General features: G+C 34.7%; 2 protein-coding genes across 2 annotated transcripts in view; one reads left to right on the top strand and one right to left on the bottom strand.

The window, feature by feature from the left end:
* The window catches only part of LOC107719160 (cell wall protein TIR4-like), a 6655-nt gene extending 3720 nt beyond the window's left edge, over window positions 1-2935 (top strand). The window contains exons 6-7 of the mRNA XM_016526531.1: window positions 379-519; window positions 2594-2935. Coding sequence (XP_016382017.1) covers window positions 379-519; window positions 2594-2650 — 198 coding nt within the window. The 3' untranslated portion in view covers window positions 2651-2935. The remainder of the gene's footprint in view (window positions 1-378; window positions 520-2593) is intronic.
* Window positions 2936-3225: 290 nt separating this feature from the next.
* On the bottom strand, window positions 3226-10565 carry nudt17 (nudix (nucleoside diphosphate linked moiety X)-type motif 17). Its single transcript, XM_016526484.1, is given in 10 exon segments — window positions 3226-4780; window positions 5355-5491; window positions 5586-5684; window positions 6929-7021; window positions 8376-8401; window positions 8701-8836; window positions 8839-8886; window positions 8992-9108; window positions 10254-10329; window positions 10431-10565. Coding segments are annotated over 9 exon segments (903 nt in total). The 5' UTR covers window position 10329; window positions 10431-10565; the 3' UTR covers window positions 3226-4608.
* Window positions 10566-11276: the final 711 nt, after the last annotated feature.

Raw genomic sequence — 11276 nt, forward strand, 5'->3', positions numbered from 1 at the left:
CAACGAAAACAAGTCGCAACACAACAAAATTAGTACAACACAACGGAAACAAGTCGCAACACAACGAAATTAGCACAACACAATGGAAACAAGCTGCAACACAACGAAATTAGCTGCAACACTACCAAATTAGCACAACACAACAAAATTAGACGTACGCGTTGAGTTGTGGCAATTTTGTTGTGTTATGGAGATTTCGTTGTGTGGTGCACTACTGGGCCACCGTATATATACAATGCTACTAAATGATTACCATATTTATATATAAAGCAAGACTATCATGGCAAAATACTTCAAAGCCAAGTTGGAACATTTTGGGGGTGTTTTTGTCAGTGTTAACAGTTTACTGTTAAAGGACAACAGTGTTCCTCCTCTCAGGTGGTGATCTGGTGCTGTTGTCCGAAACGAAGAGTTTTCATGAATGAAGCTGAGGAGATGAATCCTCCCATGTACTTCAATCCAGACATCCCTATGTATTCAACACAAAGCACATTTGATACATCCAACGGCAAACAAGCGGTGCGATACATTTCACAACTCATTCTGATGCAACTTAGCTTGTATTTTGTTCCTATACAGTTTGGTCATGAAAGAAAGTGAAACTAGATTCTATAATAAAAGTGACTCCCTTAAATTTTCAAGACTTATAACCAAATTTTGAAAGAGAATGTGCTATACTGTATGAACAGAATTGACAAACTTGTGCTTTGATGCTCATTATTTGCTTTTTATTTTATTGTTGCTAAATATAAATCTATTTAAAATAGTTAATTAAAATAAAGCTGACATAAAATATAATTATTAGATGACTTAAAATATTAGATAACTTAAAAATGTAAACAAAAATTAGTTGCATTGACAAGTTAAAGTATTAAAATGATGAAACTAATATAAAAATGTAAACAGAAATATATATATAAAAAATAAAAAGTAATTGAACAAAATTACTAAAACTAAAATGAAAGCTGAAAATATAAAAATAATTCTAAATTCAAAATATTGAAAAAAAAAATGCTACAATCCCAGAAAAAAAGGTACAAAAGCTCCCACTGGAGATGGTACCCTTTCAAAAGGTACTAACATGCACCATTTAGGTACTAATATGAACATTTTAGGGTAATAATGTGTACCTTTAAGGTACTAATTCACACCCTTTAGACGTAAAAGAGGTACAAAAGTGTACGTTTTGAAAAGGTACCCTAGTGACAGCTTTTGTTCCTTTTATATGAGTGTATACATAAAGAATACAGAACCAAACAATACAGAATAAAAACAGAACCACAGCATTTTTGATGCAGTATGAAAGTAGCAGTAAGGATTTAAGTATTAAATCCTTGCAGACTCACAACGCATTGATATTTACAATAGTTATCAGTTACAGGACTTACTCTCAAGTTAAAGAAGGGATTAGGTGGTTACCTGCTGGTACAGACATAATGGATCAGCTCATGCCTGCTGCTGTATGAACGGGACAATTTGAGAGTCACACCTGTTAGTAAAGGCAGGTAGTGAACGCTGACTGTGTGAATGCAGCCTTATGATCAGAAAGCATCAAGAAACCTGTAAACTAATGCCAAAACTTGTTGGAAAGCATGCAGCATTTTAACCCTTTCGCAAACGCAACAATACAACTAGCCAGAGACTTTTAACTATACAAATAGAATTGCAGCTTTATTGTGGAGGGAAACAGAGGGGGTTTCAGAGAGGTTCTCCATCAGCATCTGTCCATGTAAAACACCGACCCCACAATCACAAATCAGAACTAGGGAAAATTGGCTACTGTTACCTGGCATTCCAGCGTCCCCGTTGCCTGCACAGGCCCCTCTTTGTGCGGCTCTGACTAAGAAACCTGAAGCGTGGGAAACTCGACTCTCGTTCAGAGACTGTGAGGCCTCCATCTGCGTCTCCTCCATCGTCCAGTAGCCCCGGCGTCACCGCTCACAATGCCCTGCCTACATTCGAACAATAACGGGAGTCAGGAGAGAAAGACTTAAGCTTTGAATCCAACCCTCATTCAGGCCTCCAGGGCTGAATGCATCCGAGCAGCAGGTTTTGGTGGACAGCTGATCAGAGCAGAGAGTGATTAACTGAACAGAGCTGAACGGAGGCATTTGTTAGGGCACTGGCATTTATATTAATAACAAGCTGGATGATTCACAGTGATGATATAAACAAAATTATCTAAATCACCCGAAACAGCCCAACCCATATGGCCCCAGACACACACACACACACACACAAAAATGGAAGAACAATAAACAAAAAAATAGTAAAATATTAAATAAAATTAAGTAAATAAAAGAGAAAAAAAGAGGTCTAATAACAGAAAAAAAACACAATATTAATAAAAAAACAAAGTAAATAAAAAATACACAAAATATTAATATATAAAGGAATATCAAATATATCTAACATTTAAATAAAATAAAATTATCAAAACATACAAGATCAAATAAATTTAAGTTAAAGTTAATAAAAGAAAAAAAAGGGTACTTAATGACATAAAAAGTTATTTCTAATGCTGATGGACGTTAGTTTATACATGCCCTTCATTGTCATCTAATGTTAATTGACTTTTTAATTGTTTTAACAGAATGTCAGAGAAAAACCTCCGAAAAACAGGACAGGAATGTACGTGGTGAACCAATGAAGGACACAGGTATAGTAAAAAACACATATGCAGCTGTGAGCATGACACACTTCTGTAAATAACCCAGCTCAAACTCACACTTTAACTCAATCATTCAGGTTTTCTGGCCCCCAACATTGTCCCTCCTTCCATATGTGAAGAACGAGGCCTGAGGAAACCCTTGTTGGATGTAAAACTGTCATACATCCGGCACTGTACTGCAGGATGTTGAACGGACAGGGAAATGATTTTACATGCCATTACATTGATTTAGAATTTATTTTTCTACTATATACCTTTGCGCAAAGTAATTCCATATGGCCCCAGACACACACACACACAAAAATGGAAGAACAATAAACAAAAAAATAGTAAAATATTAAATAAAATTAAGTAAATAAAAGAGAAAAAAAGAGGTCTAATAACAGAAAAAAAAAACAATATTAATAAAAAAACAAAGTAAATAAAAAATACACAAAATATTAATATATAAAGGAATATCAAATATATCTAACATTTAAATAAAATAAAATTATCAAAACATACAAGATCAAATAAATTTAAGTTAAAGTTAATAAAAGAAAAAAAAGGGTACTTAATGACATAAAAAGTTATTTCTAATGCTGATGGACGTTAGTTTATACATGCCCTTCATTGTCATCTAATGTTAATTGACTTTTTAATTGTTTTAACAGAATGTCAGAGAAAAACCTCCGAAAAACAGGACAGGAATGTACGTGGTGAACCAATGAAGGACACAGGTATAGTAAAAAACACATATGCAGCTGTGAGCATGACACACTTCTGTAAATAACCCAGCTCAAACTCACACTTTAACTCAATCATTCAGGTTTTCTGGCCCCCAACATTGTCCCTCCTTCCATATGTGAAGAACGAGGCCTGAGGAAACCCTTGTTGGATGTAAAACTGTCATACATCCGGCACTGTACTGCAGGATGTTGAACGGACAGGGAAATGATTTTACATGCCATTACATTGATTTAGAATTTATTTTTCTACTATATACCTTTGCGCAAAGTAATTTGTAACTTTTAAAAATGGATTGAATGATAACAGTAATGTGATGTATTAACAGTGATTTAGTGAAAGTTTTTTTTAATTTTTTTTTTATGGAAAATACTGTTTCATGGGGAATAAACCCTAAAATTGTTAGTGACACTGCCTGGTTCTACCATAGATCAAGAGGATGAGTTTTAGTTAGTTTGTGCATTGGGTGACAAATATGGAATAAACCGAACAGAACTAGACTACACTGTGTCACTTCAGGTCAAATTCTTTTTAAAAGCAAAGAGGATAAAAATGTGCCAGGCATTAACTTGATTGAGAAATCAAGATACGGAGTATTTGAACAACAAGAACATAAATGTGTCAGAGGAAGCGTGAGGCAAGGGAAATTCTGCAGACTATCTCAGCGGTCAAATGTAATCGGTGATGAAATTTCATTTTTCCCATATTTCCGTCTCTGCTGTTTAAACTGACCCTGAATTCACACACACAAACTGTTCAGGAAATATCCAATTAATAGGTGTATTTGTCACAATTCATTTATTCTGCATATGGAAGTGTCTGATTATTGGGGGGTTACTGAAACAAAGTGAATGTTCTGCTGGTCATGTGAACAGAAAACAAAAATGGTTTTCCTTTAAAACAAAGCATTTGCAGTTGTGTGTGGAAGAAAAATGTAAGGTAGGTTAATCACTGCACTGCATTAAATCAAATTTGCTATATTTAGCAGAGGGAAGAAGTTTCCACCACCCTACAGTGGACCGAGATGATGTCTCAGTTGTTATTAATAAAATGTTGGATAAACATTCTGATAATTATAAAATCATATTCCAATCAAAACGCTTTTTCTAAGGCCGTTTTGACAACATTTTGATTTGAATGTTGAAATAGCTCCAGTCCAGCAGGTGGTGCTGTCTTCCACTGGTTAAATGGTAACGTACATAGATGAGTCATCAGCTCATCTCAGCATGAGGCTCCAGTGTTTTCAACCACAGTTCTAAGGCAAATTTGGTTCCAGTGCTGACTCGTTCAATGTCCTCGCCATGATCCGGGGCCCGGTTACAGAGCACAGAAACAGGCAGCGAGGTCTCGATTAGCTCACCGTGTGGAGACACCTCTGTCACACTGACGACACATAGAAAAAACGGACGCTCAAAACTATGGAATTAATACTAAGGAATAGTTTATCAAAAAACAAACATTTGTTGAAGATTTACTCAGGCAAGTTGTCTCATCTGAATCATGAGAGAAATATGCACAGATCAAGCACTGTTTATAAGCAAAAACAGTCCAAAACAGTTCATAATCAAATATGTTGTTGATTTTGATGTGACAACAGGGGATGGACTTTTTCACTTGAGGAAGCAATCTTACGGACTATGGACTTGTATTTTGGGCAGATGCATTAGTTAAAAGCCTTATTGATGTTTATGATGCAGCTTTCACTTTACAAGACGTTAAGTGATAGACTGGAGTTGTGTGGATTATTGTGATGTTTTTATCAGATGTTTGGACTCTCATTCTGACGGCACCCATTCACTACAGTGTGAGCAAGTGACGTAATGCAAAATTTTTCCAAATCTGTTTTGATGAAGAAACAAACTCATTAACATCTTATACGGCATGAGTACATTTCCAGCTAATTTAAATTTTTTGGGTGAACTATTCCTTTAATAGAGATTAATGATGTTCTCCATACCTGATGGTCTGTGGCAGCTCAGTTGGTATTTGAACAGAATCCTTCTCACCATCTACTGCAGATACTACAACTTTCACCAGACCTGCATCGACCCACACACACGCACTGACTTCAGCAGGATCAGGGCGCAAACAAGCCTGAGAAAAGAGGACAGAGATCTTATGGCACACATTGACTTCAAATCAGCAGCATTTTTTGTCGTTTTTATGAGTGGATGACCTAAAGTTGTACCTGTAGCTGCAGGTGTGATTGAGAGCTCTTCAGAAGTATGTATGTCACAATGTGATGTCTCTTAGGCAGTCCTCTGGACAGCATGGGTGGATACACTGACTGGACAGACAATACAAGTTTAATACACAAAATGAAATGCAACACCATTCAAAAAGTTTAAAGTTCAAGTTTTTTTTTTTATTATTAATACTGGATGTAAGGATGCATCAAAAGTGACATTCAAAAAAGATATTCATAATGTTACAAAAAAATTCTAATGTTGCAAAAAATGTATTTGTTTCCACAAACATATTAAGTAACACAACTGTTTTAAACATTGATTATAATAAGTAATGTTTCTTGAGCAGCAAATCAGCATATTAGAACGACATCTGAAGGATCAAGAGACACTGAGGACTGCAGTAATGATGCTGAAAATTCAGCTTTGATCACAGGAATAAATTGCATTATAAAAAATATTAAAATCGAAAGCAGTTATTTTAAATCAAAATAATATTTAACAATATTACTGTTTTTACTGTATTTGTGATCAAATAAATGCAGCCTTGTTGAGCATAAGAGACTTCTTTTTAAAACATTAAAAAAAATCTTACTGACCCCAAACAGTAGTGTGCTTGCAGATGTTTTGTGTCATTTACTCATCCTCACATCATTCCAACTTTGTATTATTTTCTTTCTTTCTTCCATACAACTCAAAATGAGATGTTTGGAAAAATGTCCAAACTGCTCTTTTCAAAACAGTGAATGGTGATTTTTACTGCCAAAAAGTTTGATTATATGCAACCGCAACTGATGACATTTGAGAGTTACGGCAGAGGTGAATATTATTTAGTGTTTCAGTCTGCTCCACATTTATTTAGTGTGTGGCTTCAAAAGACTTGTACTTGACTTGTAAAGTCATGTACCCAACTTCTATAAAACTTTTATGGTCCTTTTTCATTCACTTTCCAGGTATGGAAAAGAGCAGTCTGGATATTCTGCCTACATCTTTTGTATTCATGGAACAAATGTAAATAATACAGAGATGGAACAACATGGCGATGAGGACATGGCAACATCAATGGATGAACTATTCCCTTATTGTCTGATATATGTTTGTTTCATGAAAATTCAAGTAAACCCTCTGGATTAGCTTGATTAGATTCACATCTTGAGTCAGCAGTTTAATGTCAATGATTGAAACTGAGATGGACAACAGATGTGTGCAGTGCCCGACTGTTCCAGATTACACAAATACGGTTTGCAAACAATCGGCCTCGATCTGTCAAATTCAGCGTGCAGTCAGTGGCCCCCATGGACTTTGGCTGCAGGTCTCACAAAAACACTGTGCTATAAACACACACCTCCCACAAGCCGAGCAGCTGAGAGGAGATCTCATCAGGGCTCAGTTTCAGACCGGTCTCTTCCTTCAGCTCCCTGAGTCCTGCATCCAACAGCTAGTTTTAGACACACACAGAAATCAATGAGCCATGGTACCGTTCTTTCATTAATTGATTCAGAATATTCGTTTCCTTGTTTAATATGCTAATTATATTACAAAGAATTACTTACAAAAATAAAATAGTAAAACTGATTATGTACACTGCCCAAGGTTTGGGGGGTCAGTAATATTTTTTGAAGAAAATTACATTAATACTTTTATTCAGCAAGGATCCATTAATTGATCAAAAGTGACAGTAAAGTCATTTATAACATTACATTTCTAATGTAACAAAACATTTCTATTTCATATAAATGCTGTTCTTTTGATCTATCTATTTAACAAAGAACCCTGCAAAGATGTATCAGTTTCCACACAAAATATTAAACAGCACAACTGTTTTCAAGATTGATTATAAAAGAAATGTTTCTTGAGCAGCAAATCAGCATATTAGAGTGATTTCTGAAGGATCATGTGACACCATAGACTGGATAATGATGCTGGAAATTCAGCTGTGCATCACAGGAATAAATTACATTTTTAAATTTATTAAAACAGAAAACAGTTATATTACATTTTTAATAATATTCCACAATATTACTGTTTTTACTGTATTTTTAATCCAATAAATGGAGCCTTGATGAACATAAGAGACTTCATAAGAGAAAAAAAAAAATATATATATATAAACATACTGACCCCAAACTTTTGAGTGGTTGTGTGTGTCTATAGATATCTAGCATTAGGATTTTAAACAAATACAAACAGAAGTTTAACAATTTAATTTAATTTAATAAAATAAAATAAAATAAATTAATTTAATTTGTTAAATTAATTTAACAAATTAAAACAGAAAACAGTTATATTCCATTTTTAATAATATTCCACAATATTACTGTTTTTACTGTATTTGTCAATCCAATAAATGGAGCCTTGATGAACATAAAAGACTTATTTTTTTATATATATATGTAACACACTAACCCAAAACTTTTGAGTGGTTGTGTGTGTCTATAGATATATAGCATTAGGATTTTAAACAAATAAAAATAGAAGATAAAAATGAAGAACAAATATTTACAATTCATTATTATTTCTAGGTCCAATAAGTACATTTGTGACTTTGTACAAATATTATTACAAACTTGTGGATTAGAATGCAAAAGATAATACATTAAACATAATATTTATCAAGTGGTCTCAGACATTGGACCCCATTGTATATTAATTATAAAAAATCAATCAATCACAAACTAATTCTCTCAATTTAATTTAAAATTACTTGACAATATCTGTTAATGACTGACTGATTAACTGACTGATTGACAGCGCACTGTTTATGTAATGTACTGTAATTTATGGCAAAGTACCTTTTCATCCAGCTCCACATGGCCACCTGAACAAACAAATTACATCTATTAGTCCTGAACTCCACAGGACTCTCACACACATGCAGGCCACATTTCTGTGGCTGTTTAACTTCAGCCGATAACATCACAGTCTTTGATGGAAAGTACGATTTGAGATTGAGTAGATTAAGAAACCATTTAAAATAACTGTTTAAAATTGTGGTCCTCAGAACCAGACAAAACTGACCAAAATGACCCCACTCGTCTCTAAATCATAAACATGAGCACACACATATGTGAGTGGGGATCTGAGGAATCATTTGGGTCAGTGTGGAATGACACTCACCGGGCGGAACCCAAACATTGGGGAAGATCCGGAGGCTGGAGGCGCGACGCGTTAGCAACAGTCTCTGATTGGCTGACTGCAGCAGCACAGCCACGCCCACGTCTACCCCACGGTTGAGGGTATCTGGGGGCAGGGAGTCTCTGCCTCTGAGTGAGACAGGTATTTGATGGGGCAAAATGCCGCCCTCTAGGGTTAGACAACGAGTTTGATCCACAAATGAAAAACTCCTGGATTAAAGGGATTTAATAACAAAACTCAAATGGCTGTAAAACAACTTCAGTGTGATCTCACCTTCAGAGGAACTCCTCCATCACACATCCTGTCACATAAAATAAATCTGTTATTCTCCAAAGAACAGCTCACAGTTGCCTGATCCTCAACGCTCCCGACAAAGTGTCCAGTTATGCTCTGGAAAAAATGACACATGCATGTTTATACACTTGCTTTGATATAGGACTTATATTTACATATATGATTATTTAAAACAGATCATGATTAATATAATTATTGTATATTTTTTAAATCAAATTAAATAAATCATATAAATAATATACTATACAACAGTATAATATAATAATAATAATATACTATATTATTATATTATACTGTAATATAATAAACAGAACAAACTGAGACAGACTAAATCCAGAAGAACTGTGGCAACGTCAACACCAAGATGCTTCAAGAAACCTACCTGCAAAGTTCCCTGAAAAACTATGTGCAAGTGCACCGAGGGCAAAAGCTGCTTTAAACGGAAAGGATGGTCACACCAAATGTTGATTTAATTTAGTTAATAGAAGTTAACTGATAAAGAAAATCTATTTATTACTTTATATTTATTATTTATTTACTACTACATTATTTTTGACAGCATCCTCATTTTACAGCATTTTTACACAAGTGCCTAAAGCTTTTGCAGGTAGGTTTCTTGAAGCATCTTGGAGACGCTGCCACAGTTCTTCTGGATTGAGTCTGTCTCAGTTTGTTCTGTTTCTTCATGTCATTCCAGACAGACTGGATGATGATCAGATCAGATCTCTGCGTGGAGCACTGGCTGTTGTCAGACTCCTAGTGCAAACAAAAATCTCACAATTAATCACAATTAATGGCAAAATGAATATTTGGAAATGTAAACTGATATTTCCTACTAACACACCACAGCAAAGGATAGAAATAATTGACTTTAAACAATTTTTTTAGCTGGTGAAAATACCAGTGTTCTAATAACTTTGGCCACCACTGTGTGTGTGTGTGTGTGTGTGTGTGTGTGTGTGTGTGTGAATGTATGATCACTATATACATACTATAGCCTATACATTTCTGTAGTACAGTAGAATAGTGTGTGTGTGTGTGTGTGTATAGCTTATTTATTTATTTGTAGTATATATAATTGTTTTTTAAAAAACTATTAAATATATGGTTGTATAAACTACAGTATTTTATCATTATCATTTTATTTATAAATGATAGATAGACAGATAGATAGATAGAATTATTGTTATTGTATATATATTCATTTTATACACATTTGTACATATTTTAGCTCAGCTGACCTGCACGAATCGCGCGCACTGCGGAGCGGCGTTTTCCTTCGACAGATGAACTAGAATCTTTCGGACTTTCTCCATACTGTACGACATCATCATAGAATATGATAATTAAGTTTTTCCCTCGTTATTTGATATATTATACCGTAAAACAAAATATTCATATTGAATTACATATATTACTCATCAGGCGGCGAACCACTTAACTATCCAGGAAATCGTCCGAGCGCATGAATGGGTGTTTACAGCAGAAAGACACTCATACTGTCCAGACTCTGAACCCAAAACCCAGACCATAACAAACACCATCCAAACCGATACTCCGGAAAATGGATTCTGATGTTTCAAAATAAAAGTCCATTTACGCTCCTGTAACGCTCATCTTATGAATATTAACTAGAAACCTTTCCGCAAATCAGGAAAACATACTGGTGTGACGTAATGCTACGTAATACATATGCATGCGCTTCTTCTGCTGTTTTAAAATAAAAGTCTGTTTATATAACCTAGTTTTTATTATTCAAATATAAAACTGATTTCAAAATTATTACACTTATTTCAGATCGTCTAGAGAGGGAATTTACAGTAAAATCCTATAAAAAAAATACAATTCGATTTTTAAAAACTATTTGCAGGACTAAACTGTACTCTCGACAATGATTTGCTGAGAGCTTATATTCATATCTCTGCTGATTTAATTGTGTTCGTGCACTGTGAAAACATTGCTAATGTGACAGCATCAGATTGTGTAGTAAACCAAGTTTATTTGAAATATCATTCAGTCAAATACAAACACAAACACAGCCATGTTATTACATACTACGTTTTCATTTACTACATGTAAAGAGTTCACTGAGAACAGGCACAATGTAAATCTCACATGCTGTCATAAAGACAAAGATCTACAGACACAGAACGGACGACGCATGCTTTCACAAAAGGATTTTACATCACCAAAGTCGAGCCCTTGACTGAGGGTTCAACCTCTGACCTTTAGTCATTAGGGTGTCCATGATTTTGGTCAAAAGT

This window comes from Sinocyclocheilus rhinocerous, unplaced genomic scaffold, assembly GCF_001515625.1.
Source record: "Sinocyclocheilus rhinocerous isolate Xijiao unplaced genomic scaffold, SAMN03320098_v1.1 scaffold1084, whole genome shotgun sequence".
NCBI lineage: Eukaryota > Metazoa > Chordata > Actinopteri > Cypriniformes > Cyprinidae > Sinocyclocheilus > Sinocyclocheilus rhinocerous.